Genomic DNA, 26531 nt, shown 5'->3' with positions numbered 1-26531 from the left:
GTGAAAACTGAGAGTGAATTGAAGAATAAGAGTTTAAACTTCCGTAAGGATGGAAAGTTTGGGAGCAAAACAGTGACATATAGTTGACCGTTGATCAACACAGATTTGAACTATTCAGGTTCATTTATACGCAGATTTTTTTCAAAAATACTGTAAATGTATTTTTTCTTCCTTATGATTTTCTGAATGACATTTTCTTTTCTCCAGCTTACTTTAGTATATAATACATATACAAAATATGTGTTAACCAACTGACTGTGTTGCCGGTAAAACTTCCTGTCAATGGTAGGTTATTAGTAAAGTTTTCAGGGAGTAAAATGTTACATGCAGATTTTTGACTGTGTAGGAGGGTCAGCGCCCCTAACCCCTGCATTCTTCAAGGGTCAACTGTAATTGAAATATTTTTTAGCAAGACTAATATGACATCAACATATGAAAGTATATCAGATGAGCTCGAGAGCTGGAAGTAGGGAGTCAAGTGAAACAGCTTAGAAAAGTTTAAAGAAATAAGAGAATTCAAGGAATCAGTTGAATGACGAAGTTGCTAAAGTTTCTAGCATGGGTATGAGGAAGAATGCAGCCTGAGTCTGCTCCCCTGGGATAAAGAGTGGATGAGCAAGGAGATCAAGGGGCTGTAAACGGCACAAGATGCAGAATGAGGTCCTTTCTACTGCTCTTCAGCCTCCAGACTATTTACCAGGAATCAAAGAATTGCTTTATTTATTTATACCTTTCCTCATCTAAAAAGATCTGAAAAGGTCAGCAAATAACCACTGTTCTGTTACTTTTTGTTGGCTGAGCATAGTGGGAGTATTTACGCTCCTCCAGAATTTGAGCTGCAGTGATAATGACATAGCTCTCCTCATTGCATCTAAATTACATAATAGATGCAATTCTGAAAGATTTTAGAAATAAAATTGTGCTAACTCCAGTCATATGTTAAATGTACTAGGTAAGCCCATAATTGCTAGATTGAGCTCTTATCTCCGGATCTTTCTGTAACAGAAAATCATTTATATATTTTATTATAGCCTACTGTGGATTCCTTTGCATTCGCCTCCAGTGCAAGCATGGGACAAAGGTTTGGTGAGAGGTTAAAAGAAAGCCCTAAATCAGATAAAGGTACTAAAAGAACCCTCCTCCTTTTACATACCACAAGAAAATGAGACCAGAATCATCTAAAGCATACTGAGAATGTGAATTATAAAACTGAAATATTTATGTCACTATAGAGACAAACTGTTTTTTTATAAAAAAGGCTAAATTTCGGTGTTCGCAGCCGCCGCCGCGCCGCCGTCGCTCTCTAACGCCAGCGCCGCCTCTAGCTCGCCGAGCTCCAGCCGAAGGAGAAGGGGGGTAAGTAAGGAGGTCTCTATACCATGGCTCGTACAAAGCAGACTGCCCGCAAATCTACCGGTGGTAAAGCACCCAGGAAGCAACTGGCTACAAAAGCCGCTCGCAAGAGTGCGCCCTCTACTGGAGGGGTGAAGAAACCTCATCGTTACAGGCCTGGTACCGTGGCACTCCGTGAAATTAGACGTTATCAGAAGTCCACTGAACTTCTGATTCGCAAACTTCCCTTCCAGCGTCTGGTGCGAGAAATTGCTCAGGACTTCAAAACAGATCTGCGCTTTCAGAGTGCAGCTATTGGTGCTTTGCAGGAGGCAAGTGAGGCCTATCTGGTTGGCCTTTTTGAAGATACCAACCTGTGTGCTATCCATGCCAAACGTGTAACAATTATGCCAAAAGACATCCAGCTAGCACGCCGCATACGTGGAGAACGTGCTTAAGAATCCACTATGATGGGAAACATTTCATTCTTTAAAAAAAAAAAAAAAAAATTCTCTTCTTCCTGTTATTGGTAGTTCTGAATGTTAGTTATTTTTTTTTCCATGGGGTCAAAAGGTACCTAAGTATATGATTGCAAGTGGAAAAATAGGGGACAGAAATCAGGTATTGGCAGTTTTTCCATTTTCATTTGTGTGTGAATTTTTAATATAAATGCGGGGACAAAGCATTAATGCAAGTCAAAAGTTTCAGTGAACAAAACAAGTTTCAGCAGTTCAACTTTATAACAATTATAAATAAACCTGTTAAATTTTTCTGGACAATGCCAGCATTTGGATTTTTTTAAAACAAGTAAATTTCTTATTGATGGCAAAAAAAAAAAAAAAAAAAAAAAAAAAAAGGCTAAATTTCTCATCAGATCATGAGAATTCTATGCCTTTTTGTTTTAACTTACTATTGAATTTTATATGAGACAGTTACCAGAATAATACTGTGTTTCCCTGAAAATAAGACCTAGCCGCACAATCAGCTCTAATGCATCTTATGGAGCCAAAATTAATATAATATATAACATATTATATTAAAATATATTAATGTAATATATAATATATTATATAATAAAATAAGACCAGGTATAATATATTATAATATAATACCAGGTCAATATAATATAATATAATATAATATAAATATAATATCGGGTCTATATAATACCAGGTCTTATATTAATTTTTGCTCCAAAAGATGCATTAGAGCTCATTGTCCGTCTAGGTCTTATTTTCGGGGAAACACGGTATGTCAACTGATTTTACTGAGTCCAAATTAATTCAAGACTGTGGAAATGACAAAGATGAGTAACAATTGTCCCAAAAAAAGCACACTGTTCACTGGAAGGCAAAAACGCAAAACACAAGTATACATTCAGCTAGAACACAATGGAGCTATACTAGAAAGGCCCTGAGGAACAAAGACAGTTCTGCCAACACAAAACAAAAATCATACAATGTTTTTATTGGAAATCAATGAATCTAAAACTGGATATTTGAAAGGTCAATAAAATTGAAAAGCCTTTTTTTTTCCTAGGAAAAAAAGAGATTCATAATGTCAGACATGAGAAAGAGAGAGATCACTATAGCTCATACAGACATTAAAATACTAATAAGAGAACGTTACTAACAACTTTATGTCAATAAATTCAGTAACTTGAATGGACAAATTTCTTGAAATGTACAAACTACTTTAGGTCATTCAAGAAAAAAATAAATGAGAAAAACAATTTGTTTAAAAACCTACCCAGCAAAGGAAATTCCCAGGCACAGATGGCTTCACTGGTGAATTGTACCAAACATTTAAGAAATAAATAGTAACATTACACAAACTTGTGCAAAATACTAAAGGAACACTCTCCAAATCATTCTGTGAGTGAAGCACTATCCTGATACCCAAACCAGACAGACTTTACAAAAAGGAAGGAAGGAAGGGAGGGACACAGGGAAGGAGGGAAAGAAGGAAGGAGGGAGGGGGAGGGAAAGAAAAGTACAGACCAGTATGTCTCATAAACACAGAAGTAAAAATCCTTAACAGAATATTTGCAACTTGAACCAAGCTAATACATAAAAAGAATCATGGTCAAAAAAAGGTATAGTCCAAGGAACATAAAACTGGTTTAACATTCAAAAAACAATATAGTTCACCAGGTTAACAGATGATTCCCTACCACCCCAAAGAAACCAAATGATTATCTTAAATGAAAGCAGAAAAGGCATCTGATGAAATTCAAAACCCATTCATGATAAAAACTGGGAATAGAAGGAAAAGGAACTCCTTCAGTTTAGAGAGCATCTACAAAAATCCTAGAGGCAGCATCGTACTTAATGCTGAGATACTAAATGCTTTACTCTAAGATCAGAAAAAAAGGCTGTCATCACTTTTAGTCAACATTGTTCAAGAATTCTTAGCCAGTGCAGCAAGGCGAGAAAAACAAATCAAAGGCATACAATTGGTAAGAGTGAAGAAAAACTATCCTTAATCAAAGATTACATAATTTTCAATGAGAAGATGCCTAAGAAATCTACTAAAAAGCTACTAAAACTAGTAAGTGAGTTAGCAAGGTCACAGGATACAAGGTCAATATTATGTTTTTATTTCCATATAAAAGTAATATACAATTGGAAATAGAAATTTTTAAAAATACCAATTATAATAGGACAAAAAAAATTTAGGGACGTGGGTTAATTACAGCACTCCTGGAACTAACCTGAGCTATTTTGCTGAAGTAAAGATGTACGTGCATGGCACTGACCCCTGTGAAGACATGAAATGTACTTCTTGATAATGCTGCTTTGCACTGATGGGTCTGAGTTTGAGGGCAGTGTGTATCAGACTGTCAGCAAGTCAATCAATGAATTCAATGCAATTCCCATAAAAATTCTAGCAATATTTTTCACAGTAATTTAAAAAATTATAAAATGTGTAAGAAAATGCAAAGAACCTAGAAGTGTTAGAACAATATTGAAAAAAGAACAAATGTTGGAGGACTTATAAACTAACAGATTGCAAGACTGAGAACCATGGTAATCAAGAGAACATAATATCGGCAAAAGGACAGACTGATAATCAAGGGGACAGAATACACACTCCAGAAATATACCCGATAGTCGTGTACCCATATGAATATGGTCAACTTTTGATTTTCACAAAAGGAGCCAAAGTAAATCAATAAGATGGTCTTTTCAACAAATCTGATATCCATATGCAAAGAAATGAACTTTGAAACTTCCCGCATACCATATACAAAAATTAACTCAAAATGGGTCATACACCTAATGCAAGAGTTAAAAGTATAAAGCTTCTAGAAGAAAACACAGGAGAAAATCTCTGTGACATTGTTTGGGCAAAGGTTTTGTTTGTTTGTTTGTTTAGATAAAACAAAAAAGAAAAGAACCACAAAATTTAAAAAATTTAAAAACTGGACTTTCATCAAATGAAGAACTTTCTGCTTTATTTCCATCAAGAAAGTGAAAAGACAATCCAAAGAATGGGAGGAAATACTTACAAACTATGTATCATATCCCAAATACATAAAGAATCTTAAACTAAGTGTTATAAATATAAACAACCCAATTTTTTAAAATGGCAGAAGATTTGAATACTTCATCAAAGAAGACATACAAATGGCAAATAAACACATGAAGGATGTCAACATCATTAGTCACTAGGGAAATTAAAACAGCAATGAGATGTCTTCACACCCACAGGAATGGCTAAAACATTCTTTAAAAGATGGCAGTAACAAGAACTGGCAAAAACACAGGGCAACTGGAATTCACACTGCTGGGTAAACCACTGTGGAAACCAGTTTGGGAGTTCAAAAAATTAAGCATATACTATCACGTAACAACACAGCAATCTCACTCTACTGTTAAATACTTTAGTTTTTATTCAAGAGAAATGAAAACCAATGTTCACAAAAAGCCTTGTACTTGAATATTCATAAACAGGCTTATTTTTAATGGCCAAGTTTTCCGTTCTGGGAAAGACAAAACTCTAGTAATAGAAAGCAGATCAGCAGTTCCCAGGGGCTGAGGATAGTGATGGGGAACTGGATGCAAAGGTATAAAAGAGAACTTTTAGAAATAATGAAAATGTTCTATCTTGATTATGACAGTGTGAAAAGACTGCAAGCAAATACTTGTCAAAATTCACTGAATTGTATACTGAACATTACTGAACTTTATGTACCTTATACTTCATTAAATCTGATTTTAAAAAGGAAAATGTAGTTACTTTAAATACAAATAATCTTTTTTTCCCCATGACTTTCCATTTTTGGCAGGACTTGGCAGGGATGGCTTCTCCATGTTCCAGTAGATCAGCTGGGGCAGCGTGACTGAGGGCTGAAGGATCCACTTTTAAGATCACTCACATGGCAGCAAGCTGGTGCTGGCTGGAGGGTGGGAGCTCAGCTAGGGCTGCAGGCAAGGAGTTGGTGGGCTCTCTCTCAAAGTATGGTGGCTGCGGTTCTTTAAGAAGCCCCATCACTTTTTATGAGATGGTCTAGGAGGTCACATTAGTGACAAGCCTGCCCAGATTCTAGTGGAGGGACATAGACCTCACGTATTAATGCGAGTGTCAAGTCACATTATAAAGCAGTGTGTGAGATGGGAGACAGTTTTCTGACTATCTTAGAAAAAACAATCTGCCACATTGGATTTTTATTCTGTAGATAAGTGGGAGTCATTAAGGCAATGCAAAAGTGAAACTATATTTTATGGTAAGTCCAGCAGCACTATTAGGAATAAATTAAACAGAGAGACTGAAAAACATATGTGTGGGCAGAGGGATGAGGAGGAAGGAATTATTTAGGTGGTATTTCAAGAGTCAAAGCAAAGGAGACCCTCAAGTGGCATAACATCTGTAACAGCCACGAGGAAACGGGCTTCCAGAAACACTATACGAACACCACTGAAACGTCCTGGCAACTACCACATGTGGCTAAGCCTAGATCCTCTGGAACATGATGGTGCCATTAACCAAGACGAAGTTTAGGAGGGAAGGTAATAACTTCTCTTTGGCACATGCTGGTGAAGGCAGAATGCATTTGAAAATAACACGCAAACTACAACAAAGAGCACATTTCATGTAACCCATTAAAAAGAGACTCAATTGTGATTAATCAAAAATTGGCTACATCCTGAGACAAGGCAACATGGACAATTATAATTTCCTAAAAGATTGATGTTTATCTGCACACAAAATGACTAGAGTGTATGTTTTAATACTCCTGGCTTCCTTCCTAGCCAAAACATTCTCTTTGTAGTTCACTGGGCTAATAATAAAACTGCCTATCTGGGGCTTTGTTTCTAAGGCGAGGTGTAGGAACAATTTATACTGCTCTTTTTTAAGTGATAATAGTGATTATGCATGAATTTAAAACAGTGTTTCTTTTAAATTTTAAATCATCTGTAGCAGGTCAGACACTATTGGTGAATCCCTCTCCCTTACTCCTTGCTGAAAGAACTGCTTTCTTCAGCTATTGAATGGCCCACGTGCTTCGGGGGTTCTGGCTTCATAATCCCCGGGTGAATCTTACTTGGTTTAACTCAGTGTTCACAGTCCCAGGGAGCTGTACAATAGAATCAACTGGGAGCTTTTAAAACACCGATGTCTGGACACCCCCTCTCCTGTTCTGATTTAACTGTTCAAGAGTTATAGTATATTCTAATTATTAGGGGACAGCCTAAAGACGAAAGTCAACTCAATAGGAACGGAGGTTGTCAGAGCAGAAAGATGGACAGACCTTTGATTTTGACAACATTGCTGAATTAATCGACGCTAGAATTGTCACCCAGATTTCTCATGTAAAATGACAAATTTTCTTCATTTTTTTTAAGCCACTTCTTATTGTTTTCTGTTACTGGCAGTGAAAATTATGCTACATGTTATACATGGTGATACAATTTTTAAGATAAAAGTTTGGCTTTATAAACACGAAGCAGAACTGCAGTCATTCTGCTGACAAGGGCCAAGCCAATTTTATCTGAGCTAGCAAAGAATGATGTCATTTCGCTGTATATGAAAAGATCTTTTCCCTCAGCTTATATGAATATTTGAACAGATAGATAGGTGTCTGCTCACTCACCTCTCCAAATGGCTAGACATTTTTCTTTGAAACTGAATGACCCACCAGTGTACAAGACAATATCATCTTGCACGTGTATCTTTTACAAGTGTTTTAAGAGCTATCTTCCAGATGTACCTATCATATTAGTCTGAAATAAATGACATTCTCAAAAACTAAAATGAAACACTATATATATCACACACACACGCACACACACACACACACACGATATACCCTTCTTTGTTCTGCTCATCAATTCAAACTACCTAAACACATTGAAAGCAGGGGCACCAATCTGTATTGCTAGTGGATAGTCTTAAACTTTGGCTTTGATTTATGGTACAACGTGTGCAGGAAGCACCTGATTCAAAGCATTCTGCTTTTCTTCTCTGAGAAAACACCAAGTGGTGGGTGACAGCACTAGGGGAGCCCTGAAATAGCAGGCCAAGGTGGCTTTCACAGGCTCTAGCAGTAACATCGGGGTGAGGGTCACAGCCATGGAGCTCGAGGAGGCATGGCCGAGAACAAGCTGAGCCGCCTGCTCAGGACATGCAGATCAAGTCCCTGGAAGAGATCTCTTCTCCCTGCCCATCAAGGAATCTGAGATCACAGACATTTTCCCGGTGATATCCCTCAAGGATGAGGTTTTGAAGATTATGCCCGTGGAAAGCAGACCTGCGCAGGCCAGCGGACCAGGTTCAAGGCATTCGTCATCTGGGATCCCAACAGACATGTCGGCCTGGGTGCTAAGCTCTCCAAGGAGGTAGTCACTGCCATCTGTACAGCCATCACGCTGGCCAAGCTCTCCATCATCCCCTTGCAGCGAGGCTACTGGGGGAACGCCATCAACTGCAAAGTGCCTGGCTGCTGCAGCTCTGTGCCAGTGCACCGCAGGCCTGCCCCAGGGGACTGGTACCATCTAGGCCCCTGTGCCCAAGCAGTCCCTGCTGATGGCCAGTATTAATGAGGGCTACACCTCAGCCAGGGGCTGCACTGCCTCCTTGGGCAACTAAGCCCTACAGCTATTTCACCTCCAACCTCTGGAAACAAACTGTGTTCACCAAGTTTCCCCATCAGGAATTCACTTATCATCATTAAGACCTACATCAGGGTCTCCAAGCAGAAGACCCAAGCTCCAGCTGGGGCTACCACATAGTTTTTATACAAGAAAAATAAAGTGAATTAGCCTCTTAAAAATAAATAAAGGATTCTGTCCCCAGATTCAATTCTAAGTCCACTGTTTTGACCACTCTTCATTTTGGTTTCAAAGGAACATCAACAGCTTGTTACTTCCAAGGCTCACCTCTCCCCATATCTTGGATGTGATCCCTCCAACTCATCCTGAAGCCTCTGCTCTTCACTGTCTCCATTCTCTTCGGTGAGGTTCAGGGACTCCTTTTCTTAGGCCTTTAAACATGTTCACATCTCGACGTACAAGACTCTGCATTATATATTCCTTTCCCTGCCAACCACAGCACCCCCTACCTTTTACGTCCACTCATCTCTTCCATTCATTTACCAATCCACTCTAACGTGGTTTCCATCTCCACTATTTTATTAAAATTGCTCTGGGAAAAATGACCAATGATTGCCTCATTGCTAAAATTAATGACCCCTTCTAAGTCTTTGTATTTCTTTCTTGATTATTTTAAGCTTCCATTAATGCCAAACTGTATGTTTGGAACAATGTCAAAAAATGATTAAAACAGTTCCTATGTTACAAAGTTCACAGTCTAATGGGAAAAATGGTAACAGAGACAATTCTAATATTGTGGGAAATTCAATGACGGAAGCCCTGACCTGACAGAAGAAAATCATATGAATGGGAGCTAGGAAATGGTTTTAAAGTAGCAATGAATAATCTCATTTTAAAAGGCTGAACAAGAATTCATAATGTTGTAGACAATGAGAAAGAATAATCGAGACAGAGCATATGTGTGAGAGTAGAGGAATGACCTAAACTCAGGCCACAACAGTGAGCAGGAAAGAGGGGATGGATCTAGAAGAAATTAATTAACCTGTCAGGCAGAATTTGGTATCACTGACTCCTCTTTCTTGATTCAGTCATCCCTCGTAATCTGTGGGGAATTGGTTCCAGATCCCTCATGGACGCTAAAATTCACAAATGCTGAAATCACTTACATAAAACGGCATATTTGCATGTAATCTATGCACATTCTCCCATAAACTTTCTATCATCTCTAAATTACTTACAATACCTAATACAATGTAAATGTTATATAAATAGTTGTGATATTCTACTGTTTAGAGAATAAGGACAAGAAAAAACATCTGTACATATTCAGTACAGATGCAACCATCTTAGGTCTAACTACATAGTACTAACTATATCGTCAACAATGTAACATTTTTTTCAAATACTTGGTTTCCACAGTCAGTTGAATCCACAGATGCAAAACGCACCAATACAGAGAGCCAACCATACTCTCCCTCTGGCTTTCCTCCTATCTCTCTCTTTTGTTGGTTTTCTTTTTCTGTTCCCAAGAGTCTGCCCCCACCCTCTCCCACTCTAATGCTCTCAGGAAGATTTGATCCAAGTCTACTACTGGCTGAGAGACACTGCAAACAAGGTCACTATAAAGAGAAGTTTTCATTTGTAACTGTAATGATGGTACAGTTGAGCAAAAGATTATTCAGTTCTCTCCACAGGATTAGCCAAATTAATTGTTTTCATAAAAATAATGTACAAACATATAAAAATAGCAGTTACGAGGATAATATGATGCATGAATCATATGGCCTAAGGTATTGCCAACAAATTAATAAAATGTATTGAACAGAAGCAAGCAGAAAATGATCCTGAGGAAATGAAACTGCAGAATCTAAAGTAATTTAGAAATAGGCTAACTAGAATTTAATTGCAGATGAGAAAAAATTGATCATATAAATTTTAACCATATCCAGAAGGTGTTCAAAAATGACTGCATAATGAATTGACAGAAGAATTTTAGGCTTACTCTTTCTCTGAAGAAGTGGAGTCCTCTATATCTAAATTCAAATATGAAAATGTTCTACAGAATTGTCTGTAAAAATCGCAATTCTTAAGCAGAAACCAAAGGAAAAAAAGGTGGTTTCTAAGGTGACCAAGGCCCGTACCTATACCATACAGACTGATGTATCAAAGTCATCACCTGAACTTGTCAGAAATTAATTGCAAGCGCTGACACTGTTATATTTGTTCCCTAAGGCTACAAGCCTTTAAACAAATGAACATGATCTGCATTAGCTGAATTTGCCAGTGGCTTTCTCAAGGAGAAAAAGGACCTTGTGGAGGTCAAAGTCAGTACTTGAGAATAATCTCTTCCGATGGCTGTGATCTTAACTCCCAATGGCCAACAGAAACAAAGTTCTTAAATGTCACAGAAGCAGCTTTTTAAAACTTTTAAAGAGAAATTAAAAATAGAACAATTCAGTTGTCCCATTCATATTCTCTTGCTAATTTTATTTCTACCAGGGGGGAAAAAATGTCTACAAATTATTCGTCCAAGAAAGTAAACAATGTCAAGAGATGACTCTTTGGTTTGCAACATTAACTACACTTTTAGAACCTTCAGATAACTGGCAATCAGACTCTTTGCATCCCTTTTAAAGGAAAACCATTTCAATTATAAATTAATAGAACCACTCTGGAAAGCAAAACAACCCTCTTTCTTCTTTTACCCTCTGAGGCTAAGAAGAGACAAGAGAAAGGGTTAGTAGGAATAGAGGTAATCTCTTCATGCAGCGCAATATTATAAATACCATTTGGTATATATCAAAAACAATGTTACAAAACTGAAGTTTTTTCATTCAGTCCAATTCCACTAAATGAGTCTCTTTGTAAGTGGATCAGATGTCAGTAGTTGTAAACTGCATTTATAATTATTTTCCTTCCTCTTGAGAATGAGACTTTCATTTAGCAGGCTTATGTAAATTAAGTACCTTTATTTACTGCCCCATCTAAATAAAAATAGAGCAAGTTGTCAGTAACAGAAATATTTCCCAACAATATAATTTAGGCATCCACGTTAATAAATTGCTTGAGTTGAATACTAAAAATATATTATTTCAATGTGTTGTAATAAAATAGCATCCCTTGGGACACAGAGACAATTATATTTATGGAAGATGTGGTAAACCAGGAAAATTACAAATCCAATTAGCACTCGATAAAGACCTCCAATATAAAGCTTCTTAGAACTGTCTGATTATTCAAATGGCAACTACACTGGAAATAAACCAGATAGTACAGTTTGCTGGCATAAACAAATAGACTAGACCTAAAGGGAAGGACAAAAGGGGCGGGGGTGTGGGGGGGAATCCAGAAACCACTCCTCTAAGTCATTTCAAAAGGATTTCTTTTTTATATACAAACTCAGGAGAATAAGATAATTATATCTTTTGGAGACCTGATTTAGCATCAAGCATGTACCTGGTAGTATTATAAAGTCAGATCTTTTATCTTTAACTCAGCTGCCCTGTCCTGTATGCTTCTATTTATAATTGTCCCTCTTTGTTTCATTAGTGACATAGAAGACCTATTCAATGAAGCACTCTAGCTGTAAATTGGCATTTTACTTCTGGAAAGCAAGATGGCAAAACACGTCAGTATCTATGGCCCCAATATTCATCTCGTCATCTGCCATTAAGTGTCCACTCTTTACCCAGTGTGCTTCATAAACCATAAAATTTAAACCACAAACAACCATGAAGGATAGTTTTTCTCACCTTTTGTCGCACAAGATGAAAACAGGTTAACTTGCCCATCTCACAGCAAGTAAATAGCTTATCAGAATGTGAACTCACATCACATCTCACTCTAAAGGCTTTGTGGCTTCCTCTAATCCTTTTAACCCAGAAGTTCCACTCCAAATCTATCTGAAGTAAATAAATCAACAGAACCAAAATATCAATTCAAAGCTATCTCTGCAGCATTTTTATAGCAAAAAAACAGAAACAACCAAATAGATAAGCTTAGGAAAATGGTGCTTCAACACAATGAAATACTGTGTAACTGTCATGAAGACCAAATAAATAATTTTTAAGTGAAAAGAAAACCCTCAAATTGATATGGAGAGAGAGTTCTAGCTCTGGTAATGACAATTTTACACGCTATATAAAATATATAAAACAACTATTTGAAGGCACTAGAGAGCAACCAAAATCAGGCAGAAACTGAAGGGAATTATCAAGAAAAAAATGAAATCATGGTGGGTGGTGAAATCTCCACTGCATTAGTTTTCTATTGCTGTATAACAAATTACCACAAACCCAGCCACTTAAAATAGTACCCATTTAATAGCTCACAATTCTGTGAGTCAGAAATCTAGCCAGGATGGCCAAGTTCTCTGCTCAGGGTTATCACGAGGCTGAAATCCAAATGTTGGCTGAGCTAAGGTCTCACCTACAACCTCTGGAGAAAAATCTGCTTTCCAAACACACAGTTTGTTGGCAGAATCTACAAATTCTGCCTTGTGATTGTAGGACTCAAGGAGAAACAACAGCTAGAAGACAGAAAGAGCTGAGTAGAGATCTCAGTTGCTATTCACTTAAAGAAACAAAATCTAGAGACAAAACTTAGAGTCCCACCAAATTAAAGGAGCTTAATATATACCTTGGACTTCGCACTGAAACTCCAAAATGGATCTAGGACTAGGATCTAGGACTTATTTCCAAATCTAAGGATAAAACCATAACAAAACTTCCTTAGTAAGGCCAAAAATGAAAGCCACACAAGTTCAAGGGGAACTGTCAGAAACTTAACCTTCTTGTAGAACAATACACTCTTCAATAGAATATAACAAAACCCAGAGTCTCTATAACACAGTATCTGGAACACACAATATACAATAAAAAATTATTAGACATGAAAAAAATAGGAAAATGTGGTTCATAGTCAAGAAAAAACCCAAGCAGTAATGACAAATGATCCAGAGACTGGAGTTATTAGACGAGGATCTTCTATAACAAATATGTAAGAAAGCCTACAGGAAAAGATGGATTTAGTGAGGAAAGAGAGGGATATTTCAACAGAGATTGGAATTTAAAAAACAATAATCAAATGGAAAAGCAGAAATTCCAGATTTTAAAAACAGAACGTCGAAAATAAAAAAATTTGTCAAGTAGAAGTGACAGGAAATTGGAGACAACAGCAGAAAGAATCAATGGCTCTGGAGACAGGTAAACTTAAAGTATCTAAACTACTACAACTTAGATTAAATGGATAAATAACCAGAAGACAAAACTGACTAAAATTAACACAAAAAGAAAAAGAAAATGAGTATCTCAATATCTACTTAAAAATTTGAATTAACAATTTAAAATTTTCCCACAGAAATTCTCCAGGCACCACTGGCTTCACTAGTGATGTCTATCAATCATTTAAGGATAAAGTAATTTAAAAACATCAAACTTCTTTTATGAGGCAAGCATAATCCTGACACCAACACCTACTAAAGACATTGGGAAACTACAGAACAATATCACTCATGAACATAAATACAAAAATTCTTAACAAAATATCAGCAAGTTGAACCAAGCAATATATAAAAAGGATAATACGGAATGACCAATGTAGGTCTAGCCCATAAATGCAAAACCCATTAATGTAATTCATATTAACTAAATACAGGACGAAGACTACGTTACCTTAACAGACATATAAAAAGCACTTGACTAAAATCATGTCCATTCATAATTTTAAAAAGAAAAGCACTCAAAAAACTAGGAATAGAAGAGAACATTCTTGATTTGATGAAAGACAACTACCATATGATGTGGGTAAACAGACATTTGGTTAACTTTCTACCTCTTTAATCATGTACCTTCTACACATTAAAGGTAGTATGTCCGTGACCTTTATGCTTACAATAAAAATGACCTCTGGTTGGTAGACTGCATCTGGACTGGGAGAACCACTAATACAAATTCAAGCTTCTTTGTAATGGACGTGTCCCTTTCAGGGACTGTAAAAGAGATACCTATGGAATTGTTACAAGAAATAATTGCTCCTGAGGGGCCTAAAGCTTTATGGAGTTGTTACAAGAGATAATAGCAGCTGAGGAGCATGAAGCTTCTAAGCTAATATGGCTTCCCTACCCACTTAATGTGGATCTTGTTTCCTTGTACCCAAACTCTCATAAGGGAGGGGTGGTAGAGGGATAAAAATTAGCCCCTGGAATGCAACAAGAGGAACACCTGAGGCTACCCTGAAGCCAAGTATGGCAATCATAGTCTTTCTTCCCCATCTAAATGTTTAGGTGAACTTAAAGATGAACCTTAGGTAGGCAAATTAAAAATCTACACTCTTGGGGGTAAGCGGTTAGCTCAGTTGGTTAGAGCATGGTGCTAATAACACCAAGGTTGACGGTTCGATTCCGACATGAGTCACTGTGAGCTGCGCCCTCCTTAAAACAAAACAAACAAAATAAAAAACTACACACTACAGCATACTTAATGGTGAACTATTAAATGCATTTCCCCTAAAATCAGGGAAAAGGCAAGAATATATGCTGTCACCACTTCTATTCAAGATTATATGGGATGTCCTAGAAATTACAGCAGGCAAGAAAAATGAACAAATACATACAGATTAGAAAGGAAAAATTAAAACTGTCTTTATTCCCAGATGACATAATGGCTCATGCAGAAAATCAAAGAATCTACCAAAAAAGAAAACCTAAATGAACTAACAAGTAAATTTACCAACACTACAGGATATAAAAATCAAAATACAAACATCAACTGTATTCTAAGTGTATTGTAGTGGCAACAAACATTTTAAAAGTAAAGTTTTCTTCACGTACCAGTTATCAAATGTCATCAAAAAATCATAAAATACTTAAAAAGAAATTTATAATAGGTGAAGCAAAGAGGATTTTTAGAGCAGTAAGAATACTTTCTATGATACTGCAATAGTGGATACATGTAATTATACATTTGTCCAAACACAGAATGTATAACACCAAAGGACACCCTAATGCAAAGTATGGACTTTGGGCGATTATGATTTGTCAATATAGGTTCATCAATTGTAACAAATTTATCATTCTGGGGGAGTCTGTGCCTGCGGGGAGTATATGAAAAATCTTTATACCTTCCTCTCTATTTTGCTGTGAACCTGAAACTCCTCTAAAAAAAAAAAAAAAGTGATTAAAAACAAAACATTATATACTTGAAAGAAATATAAAATCCTTTAAGACCTTAACAGAAAACCCAAAAATGCTGCTGCCAGAAATTAAAGCTCTACAGAAACAAATAGAGAACTACTCTATATTTGTGAATTGGAAGACACAATGTCATTTCTCCTCAAACTGATCAATGCCATCATAAATAAAACCCCGACATTCTTTTTGTAGAAATTGCAAGTATACTGTAAATTTTATTTAGAAATTCAAAAGGCAAAACAATATCAAAGAATAAAGTTGAAGGACTTCCATTACCTGTTTCCACGACTTACTACAATACTACAGTAACTAAGGTAGTACGATATTAGCAATAAGGATATAAATCAAACAGAGCAGAATAGAAGTCCAAAAATAGACGCACAAAACAGATCAACTGAGTTTATGCAAAAAACCAAAGTAATTCATTGGGGAAAGGATAATCTTTTGGAGAAACAGTCTGTAAGGATTAAAATCCACATGGAAATAAATACATTTTGAGCCCAACCTCACATCATATATTTTAAAATCCATTCCAACAGAACATAAAACCTAAAACTATAGTTTCTAGAGGATAACCAAGGAAAATATCTTAGTGATACCTTGGTACAAGCAAAGCCTATTACTACACAAAAAACACTAGCAAAAAGATGACAAACTAGACTCCAGAATTAAAAATTTCTCAACTTCAAAAGATACCATTAAGAAAGGAAAGCCACAGACCAAGAGAAAATATATGCAAGAGATATGTCTGGAAAAGGATTTAACCATATTCTATGAAGAAAAACAATCCAGTTCCCCCCCACCACCACCACCCACAATCGGCAAAAGACTAGAACAGAAACTTTTGCAAAAGAGATATTTCCATGTCTTAGCTATTGTGAATAATGCTGCAATGAACATGGGGGTGCATATATCTCTTTGAGAAGGTGATTTCCTTTTCTTCAGATATACATCTAGAAGTAGGATTACTGGATCATATGGTAGTTCTATTTTTCTTTGCTTTTTGAGGAACTACCATACTGTTTTCTATAATGGCTGTACCAATTTACATTCCACCAACACTGTACAAAGGATCCTTTTTGTCCATATCCTTGCCAGCATTTGTCATATCTCATCTTTTCTATTACAGACATTCTAACACGTGTAAGGTGATAACTCATGTGGTTTTGATTTGCATTTCCCTGATGATTAGTGATGTTGAGCATCTTTTCATGTACCTGCTGCGGACCATGTGTATGTCTTCTTTGGAAAAATGTCTACTCAGGTCCTCTGCCCATTTTTTAATTCCATTGTTTGTTTTCCTGTTTTGCTTGCTATTTAGAAGTATGAGTTCCTTGAATATTTTAGATATTAATCTCTTATCAGATATATGCTTTGCAAATATTTCTCCCATTCTGTAGGTTGCCTCTTCCTTTTTTTTTCCTGTGCAAAAGCTTTTTAGTTTGATGTAGCCCTATCTGCGTATTTTTGTTTTTGTTGCTTGTACTGTCATGTCCAAAAAATCATTGCCAAAACCAATGTCAAGGAGCTTTTTCAGGTCTTATATTTAAATCTTTAATCCATTTCAAGTTAATTTTTGTGAGTGGTATAAGTTAGATATCCAGTTTCCTTCTTTTGCATATGGATATACAGTTTTCCTAACACCATTTATTGAAGAGACATCCTTTCCCTACTGGGTATTTTTGACTCCCTTATCAAATATTAGTTGAACATGTATGTGGGAATTTATTTCTGGGTTCTCGATTCTGTTGCACTGGTCCATGTATGTTTCTATACCAGCACCATACTGTTTTGATTATTATAGCTTTGTAATCTGGAAATACAAACAAGGTCGGACAATTAAGTTCGCGAACTTTCCACCGTGCACTTACACGGTGGAAAGTTCGCGAACTTAATTGTTGGACTTTTTCATGTTTGTAAATATACAATGGAATATTATTCAGCCACAAAAAGGGAAATCTTGCCATTTGCGACAACAAGGATGAATCTTGAGGGTATTGTGCTAAGTAAAATAAGTCGGACAGAAAGACAAAAACTATTTTGATCTTACTTATATCTGGAATCTAAAAAAGTCAATCTCATAGAAACAGTAGACTGATGGTTGCCAGAGGCGGGGACAGGACGGGTGACGGTGGTCAAAGGGTACAAACTTCCAATTCTAAGATGATTAAGTTATGGGGATCTAATGTAAACAACAGTGACTGTAGTTGATACTACTATATTATATATTTGAGAGGTGCTGACATAGTAAATCCTAAATGTTCTCACCACAGAAAAAAAGGTAAACATGTAAGGTGATGGATGTGTTCACTAACTTTATTGTGGTAATCATTTCACAATATATACATATATTAAGTTGTAAACCTTAAACTTACAAAATGTTACATCAGTTATCTCAAAGCTGGGAAAAAGATATAGGAATGGTCAAAAAGCACATGGAAAAAAATGCTCAACATCACTAGTTATCAAAAAAATGCAAATTAAAACCATAATACACCACCACTAAAATGGCTAAAATTAAAGACTGATTATATCAAATTTTATATAGTACATGGGACAAATGGAAGCTGTCATATATTGCCGATATACAATACAACCACTGTGGAATATTCTTTGGAAGTTCTGTTTAAAGCAGAAATTCTCAACCTCAGCATTATAGATACTGTGGACCAAATAATTCTTTGTGTGCAGAGCTATCCTGTGCATTGTACGTCATTTAGCAGTCTCCTGGACCACTACCCACTCTCAGGTGTGATAATTAAAATATTTCTAGACTTGCCAAATGTCCCCAGACATTGCCAAATTCACCAACAGTTGAGAACCACTGCTTTAAAGTTAAACATACATCTATCCAGCAATTCCATTCCTAGGTATTTACCCAACAGACATGAACACAAATGTCCTTAAAAGATTTGTACGTGAATGATCACAACAGTTTTATTCATACTTGGCAAAAAATAGAAATAATTTAAATGTCCATCAACAAGTGAACAGATAAAGAAATTGTGGAAGATCTACACAATGAACTATAACTCAGCATTAAAAATGAGATAACTACTCATACATCTATTATGCTGAGCAAAAGAAACCAGATATAAAAGAGTACATACTGTATGATTACGTTTCTTTGCAACTGTGTTAGAGGAGGGCAGTGGGCAGGAAAGGACATAAGGAAACATGGTTAAAATCTGTGCCTATATTGCATGAAAATTACACATCTAAAAATGTAAAATAAAATTATAGTATTTCACTAAAACTAAGCATATAGAATGATTTACATTGACAAAGTGACAAAAACAAAAATAGAGCACGAGTAATTTTGAGATCACATCATTTTTTTGATGTCAGTTATATATATAAATACATACAGACACATACACACACACGCACACACACACATATTTTAAGTAGTATTTGGGCAGGGAATTTAAAAGAAGTCAACCAATTCCTTGGGCCAGCCTGATACGTGAACAACAAACCAAGATCTTTCAACATTGCTTTGAGATGTTGAACTTAGCTGTATAGATGCTAGAGGTTCATAACTCAACTCAGATATCAATGCTTAGCATAATTCCTCCTTCTTACTCTTTTCAGTTCACTGACCACAAATTCCTGAATTAAACAGATGATATACGTCACTCGTTCCATTGTTGATACATTCACTCAACTGTCAAATGAACTGTGTGCTTCCTTGTGAAGGTCAAAGTCTTCATAAGCACCCATCTGCCAGTGTAACCTGACACATTTCAAAATTGGTATGCATAGCAAAACCAATTTAAGATTATTAACATTTTTCATTTCCATTTAATTTCCCATGACAGCTCACCCTCATATTCACAATGTTTCCTTCATTTCATTAATGAGCTAAAGACAGCTTTCGCATTTATTTCACTTCTTTCAGAATTGCATGCGTTTGGCAATAGCAACCATTTAAATGAGCCAATGTTTAATTCTGAATAGGTTTTGAAAACATTTCCCTGTTCTCTGTCACTCAAAGCTACTTGGTATTTCAGTAAAGGCAGACATGTAGAAAAGTTGTAACAAATTACTAAGGGTCCATAGCTGCCAGGCATCCAGTCATGGAAACTGATGGGTCTTCTGGCTCTAGCAAGTTAAATACTGGTCAGAAAAGGTAGTAAACTCTAAACAGCAAGCAGTGTGAGATTTTCACTAGAGAGGAAAGGAATTAGATGCCCAAAGTCTTCCTCAAAACATGCCAGAAAGAGTATGAAACAGCATAATTAATGTGCCTTTATTTTTCTGTAATACGAATTATAAAAAGTAAAGCTTAAAAATAATCTTGACTGGGAGAAACAGAGAAAAGTGTAAGAAAGACTTCAGGGGGACTGGTTGCTTTTTGCTTTTTTTTGTTTTGGTTTGTTTTGTTTTTGTGGGGGGGATATAAAATAGCATTTTCTATTGTAACCAGGTATGGGTTCCAGGAATTAAAGAAAAAGTTAATGCCTGAGGTATAATTAAAGATTTAATAAATCAAGGCAGACATTTCCAGTTAAAGACAATGGAATGAAACTTCTAAGTGCCCTACAAAAAGGAATAAATTTAAAAGCACATAAGAAATCAGTAAAAACCCCCCTGGACCAAGAGAGAGAACAGCAGACTGCAGATACTAACAGAATTTTGTATTACTATGGCACATTCCAAAGCAATTAAATGAGACTATCTTACAAGTTTTAAAACAGTAAGTTTAAAATTCCTTTTGAAAGGCATCTCTAAGAGACAAATGAATTACTCTTACTGTATTTTGTTATCTACGATTTAGCTATAAATTAACTCATGCCAAACCTTTAATATCTATGGAAATCAGTATTTGTAACCTTGCAATGATAGAACCAGATTTCAGGAATAAGCTGAGAATCAACTAAATAAGTGAAAGGTACATTTGAGTGTGTGTACGTGAGTACACACATGCACACAGGTTAAGAAGCAAGGAGGAGAGAGAAAAGGCTCACAGATGTCCTAAATATAATTTGAAGGGAGAATAGAACCATAAATAAAAAAACAAATTTTATATGCTTCCAAAACAGAAACCCATGGCATGTAAAGAACACAAGTAAACAGACATCTCATCAAAAGACAAAGTAGATGAGGATAAACGGGGTCAAATATATGGTGATGGAAGGAGAACTGACTCTGGGTGGTAAATACACAGTGTGATACATAGATGACGTATTACAGAATTGTACACTTGAAATCTATGTAACTTTACTAACCACTGTCACCCCAACAAATTTTAATTAAAAAAAAGAGAGGAAAAAAAGACAAGACACCAACAGTAAGTGCTGCTACCTTGATAGCTAAAAATCTCAGAAAGGAACAACCAATTAATCTTGCGCGAGCCAAAGATAAACTTAAGGTTGAATTTCTGTCACAAGTAATTTGTTTAAATACAGGTATGTCCCTGGTGGTCTTTGGCTAGAGAGCACTGCCAAAGTGAAATTAACAAATGTGAAGTTTGTTTTGATATTATAAAATAAAATGGGTCACCATTAGGAAAATCTGCATAACTCAGAAAACAAGTATTATCCAAATAAACAAACCATAAGCCTTAACAATAAAAAAATTATTTAAAAAACTAATGCATAAGTAGAAGATCTTTTCAGAGTGCAAGTTAGATCAATGGATTTTATTATAAGAACAAAACGTTCACTGATGTGGTTTCGCATTCCACATTGCAACTAATCTTTAAGATATTATCAGTGGTTGACTTCTAGTGTCGTATCAAAGAAGAATATCCACTCTTTCTTCCCAGTCTAAATCTGGGAAGCCAGATTTCCTTCATATACTTACTTCAATGAAACAAGTTGAATAAACAGATTAAACTCAGAAGCTGTTATGAGAATCCAGCTGTCTTCAATTCTATTCAGCCAGAAGTTAAAGAGATTCGCAAAAATAGAACAGTGCCTCTTTCTAATTTTTTTTTTTAATTTTGGAAAAGTTTATTTTACATAAAAAAACTTTTATGTAGAGATGTAATGAGTTTGCTAATATTTTAAGTTATTATAAAAATTTCTCAGTTGTAATTTCTAAGACAGTAAATAACAATAGATAAAAAAAAAACCCACAAAAACTCTTACGGGACCTCAAATAATTCCTGCAAGTAGCAAGAGTTCCTTCCTCCAACCACAGAGTTTGAGAACTGCTAGCCTAAACCATTTCTACTTTTCAAAGAAACCTCACTCCTTTTTCTATCTACTAGCTTCAATAACTTTCTAGGACAAAAAATCTACGTTCAGATTGTTCAAATCTTATTCCACAGAATTAGCAGGCACAACACAACTGAATTAGAATTTAATTCCCAATGCTTAAATGAAAGTTCCCAATCTCAATAATATGAAACTAAGGGTATAAACACAAACACCTAATTCAGAACAAATTAAATGAAGAATAGCAGGTGAAAGTTTATTTATATTGGTTGGTCTGAGAACTCCCAACCCAGGAAATTAAGCTAAATCAAGCCTGGGATACCTGTGGTGCCAAACAAGTACAAAACAGGTATGGAGGGACATATTTGCAAACTAGAGCACAAAGAATTTCCACAGGGGAAGGCAGCCTGAAGATAACTTCAGAATCCAAAATTAGAAAACAACCCATCATAAAAAATAGTAACCATACACAACACATAACGACTTACATTCCCAATAAATTCAGACAATAGAAGTATGTGGCAGAGACTCAAATAATTAAGTTAAAATTTACTAAAGATGTTGGAAAGAAATGTAAAAAAACAACATGAGAAAGAATAAGATAGTATTTTTAGGGAAGATTAGTAAACAAATATAACTTATTAAAATGAAAAATAGGCACTGAAGTTTTAAATCTAATAGTAAATTAGATACAGAAGAAGGTAGTAGAGATTAATTGGAAGATAAATCTAAGGAATTAAACAGACAGCCCAGAGATAAAAGGATGGAAAATAGAGATTACAAAACATGGAGAACAAAATGAAAAGACAACATATATTAAATTATAGTTTCAAAGGAGAAAACAATGTTAAGAATTTTCCAGTACTGATGAAAGAGACAAATCCTCGGATACAGGAAGTATGCACTCCAATCAGTGAACCTGCAGAGAAAATCAGAAAGACAAAGTACTACAGAAGAATGACAATTTGACTAACTCCAGCAACAATACACACTGGAAGACAATATGATAATTATCCTCAGATTAACAAAGAAAACCATCATACCCAACCAAACTAACATTTAAGCGAAACATTTTCCGACAAAAACAAAGTATTTTCTAAAATACCCTCTCTGAAAGAACTAACAAAAGTGGTATTCTGAAAAGAAAACAATCAAAAAGGAGAAAGTGGGGCACATGAAAGACAAACACATGAGTAAATGTGCAGGTGTATTTTTAAACCATAAGCATTGCTACCCAGGGGAAGGGTAACAACTAATGTTGGAGGTATAAAAATACAAAACTAAACTACTGAGCATGAAAACATTTGAGTTGGAAAAGTGAATTGAGTTAAATGCTCCAAAGGGTCTCATATTGTACAAAGGAGGGCAGAGGAAATGGTTAACTTCAGACTTAGTTGAAGTATGCTTCTTATAACATCAAGAGTAACCAAAAAGTTTGAATGTTTAAGATAACCAGGTGCACATAAACTGAAATATTCTGCAGTGTGCTGAAAGCCAACTAGTAAGTGTGGATACTGATATAAAACAAGTAATTATGATACTGCACAAACTCCCGCTCTTCGCATATTGTATTTAACAAGTTTCTAACTGACATCCAAGACAAATGAGAGTGTCATGTCAACTCATATAGTAGAAAGGCTTATTTTTTTCCCCTCTCCAGATAAATATATAAACAAACCTTTTGGCATCCCAATGGATCATTCCACTCTTTCTTTTGTAAAGATAAAGATATATACCCAGGATTCTATAGTAGGGAGAGCTTCCCCAGATAAAATACTCCTTAACATAATAAACTATGAGTTAACTAGGCAAAGAAGGGGCTAAGTGAAGGGTGTTCCAAAGAGACATAACAGCATAAACAGAGGCCAAAGGGATAAAACAGTATGGTCTGTGTAGGAAAACTAAAAACAGTTTGGAACGTGCAGTTCTCACTGCTAGGGCACAGCGCTCATCTCCTGGCATTCACTGCTGAAAAGCAAGAGGAGATGTCCTCATCCCCACCCCGGAGATAAAGCTGACCACCTTCCTCTCTTCGTAGTAACAATCAGTGTCCCATACTCACCACGTTATCAAGTCTTACATGCCCAAACTGGAAAGTAGACAGGTTTTATTATTTGGCCCCCAAAAAGAACATTAAATGTGAGTTTCGCTTCATTGGATAAAAAGAATTTCCACTGCACAGATGCACTTTTGCACTGCCTTTTCCCAGAATGCATCTCAGTATAAACAAGTAATTACGATGCTGACTTCCAATAAGTAGTAAGGCAATTCCACAGATGAATTATCTACTGGCAGCTGAAGCATATATACGTGCCAAAGACTACTAGTGGTATTATGTGATAACGACCATATCAGTGCCTACCGTGTTCCCCCGAAAATGAGGCCTAGCCGGACAATGAGCTCTAATGCGTCTTTTGGAGCCAAAATTAATATAAAACCCGGTCTTATTATATTATATACTGTATTGTATTATATTGTACTGTATCATTGTATTGTATTATATATTATATTAATTATATTACATTATACCCAATCTCATATTATAGCAAAACATGACCGGATCTTATATTAATTTTTGCTCCAAAAGGTGCATTAGAGCTGATTGTCCAACTAGGTCTTATTTTCTGGGAAACACGGTATATTGCTTTCTCTTTCACTCTCCAATATGAAAGTTGAAACAGCTGGCACCCCAAAAGTGGCAGTAAGATTCCCTTGCTCCAACAACCACTTAACAGACATCAGGCAATTAGGACCCACTACTTAATAAATTCTCAAAGTAATTAGATTTTCCATACACTGGACGTCAAAATTGAAGCTTTTAACCAACAACTCAAGTTCTAATGGTTGCACACCAGCCTAGATAGTTAATTACTTTTTATCCACCAACCTTCTGCAACTGTATTCAACTGTTCATTTATTCATTCATTCTGTCAGTCATTTAAATACTCAGTGAGTGTTAACTATGTACCAGGCACTGGTGCTAGGAATCTTGTGAGGAAAACAAATGTTCCTCCCAGTATGACATAGCACTTTCCCAGCTTATTACAGAACCACTACTTTCAATAAATTAAAATTCCCTTCATATTGTTTTATTTAAAATTCTGAGTAATACAAATAAGACCTATACCCAAGTTATTACAACATAAGTTTGTTCCAAATCTAAATAACTGGGATAAGAAAACATACACTTCTTACATAGTCGGTTCTCAATATATGTCTGCTAATAGCAACTGTGATCACAAAAAAAACAAAAACAGAAAACAACAACTAGAAAAGTAATCAGTTTGCAAAGGTTTTCAAGCAAGAAAGTCCAAAATTACATGTGTGTAAGGGCTACATTTATCTAGGTTATGTACTTGAATGAAGTAAAGAATTTTAAAAGTCCTACACTACTTTTCTATTTTAACTATTGTCATAAAAATAAATTACAGATCAGACATTACATAGGAAGAATCAGAGATATGTAATATTAGGTAAATGGTACAAACTAATTGTATAGCTATATATTATTTTACTTTTTTCTGAGGGAAACTGCTGGGTTCTGTGAGGCATACACAGTAAAACAAAACAGTTCTGCTCTTGTAAATTTATAATCTGGTGTAGAAGAAAGTGGGTACAAAAATAACAGAAACAAAGGAAAATACAATTAGACTATAAATGTAGAGACCTATGGATTATTATACCAGGGAAAATACCCAACTCAAAATCATTTTTAAAAGTAATACTGCATCAATTAAATTTAAATAACGCTTTGCTAAAGGTAGGAATACAACTGTTGCTCACTTTGGTCATTCAATTTTGTAGGCATCTATGATTCGATATTCCAAGATGTTAATGAGAAACTTTGCAAATTTCCTTAAAACGTGATCAAATTCAGCTACAACAATGTAAGGTTCTTTACAGTACCACCTAACCCAATCTTTCAGTTCATTCAATACCTTCTCACTGCATGAAGTAATACGCAAAGCACAAAATGAACAATTAAAGACCAAATTGCAGTTGCTTAGAAAATCTCATCTATTTAGACACAGATCAAAAATCATTTTGTGATGCTCACAATGAAAAATAAAGTGCATGAACCAATGTCAAACATCATGGTTAGTAACATAGTGCATGAACAAATGTCAAACATCAGGGTTAGTAATGTATTTTGCAATGCAGAAGTAAACTGACATGTAATAAATACAGAGTAACTCTTGGATTTAATGTGAGGTTGTCAAATTTCTCAAACTGCAATCAAAATATTTTATGTCCTTTCGGCAGCTGAAGTGAAACTACAGCTACAAATATTTTTCTGGGCCAAATTTAAAGACATAGTACCCAATTTACTGAAAAACTAATAGCACCTTGTCATTGAATCCTAAGAAACATTTCTGAAGGAGCTGTAACTTTCTAAAACTACAGTATGTAAAACTTGAATGTTAATATTTTTTCTTATCCATATTCATAATACTATCATTAATTTTATATAGGTTTAAGAAATCAATGAAAAGACGTATGAAGATGTAGCAAAGGACTCCTAAACCAGCCTGCTTTTCAAATTGAGCACTACTACAGCTGTTTTGACACTTCCGTTGATGTTAAGCAAGTAGACTGTTACATTCCTTGCCTCAGAATCAAGGTACAAACCCATTTGGGGAAACTGGCAGAGTATTGTAAGTGTCAAGTTCTCTGTCTCCTTCAGGTTTATGAAGAAATTTTGCTTTCTGCAAAATATTTTTATTTAATTTGAAGGTCATTTAAAATCTTGCATGAAAGTTAGTATCTTAGTAAAAACAAAGAAAAAAATAA

General features: G+C 35.6%; 2 protein-coding genes and 1 pseudogene across 3 annotated transcripts in view; 2 read left to right on the top strand and 1 right to left on the bottom strand.

The window, feature by feature from the left end:
* Positions 1-26531, bottom strand: part of DDX10 (DEAD-box helicase 10) — a 284465-nt gene that overhangs the window by 147753 nt on the left and 110181 nt on the right. The gene's annotated exons all lie outside the window — the stretch shown is intronic.
* LOC117030730 (histone H3.3A) lies at positions 1276-2108 on the top strand. The gene has a single exon (XM_033120944.1). It carries the CDS (start codon positions 1380-1382, stop codon positions 1788-1790), a length of 411 nt encoding a protein of 136 aa, XP_032976835.1. The 5' UTR covers positions 1276-1379; the 3' UTR covers positions 1791-2108.
* LOC117030729 (40S ribosomal protein S2-like) lies at positions 7961-8567 on the top strand (annotated as a pseudogene).

The sequence above is a fragment of the Rhinolophus ferrumequinum genome, chromosome 11 (assembly GCF_004115265.2).
Source record: "Rhinolophus ferrumequinum isolate MPI-CBG mRhiFer1 chromosome 11, mRhiFer1_v1.p, whole genome shotgun sequence".
NCBI classification, from domain to species: Eukaryota; Metazoa; Chordata; class Mammalia; order Chiroptera; family Rhinolophidae; genus Rhinolophus; species Rhinolophus ferrumequinum.
Note: the sequence above shows the minus strand (reverse complement) of the source record. Positions and strands in the feature narration are given on the sequence as shown.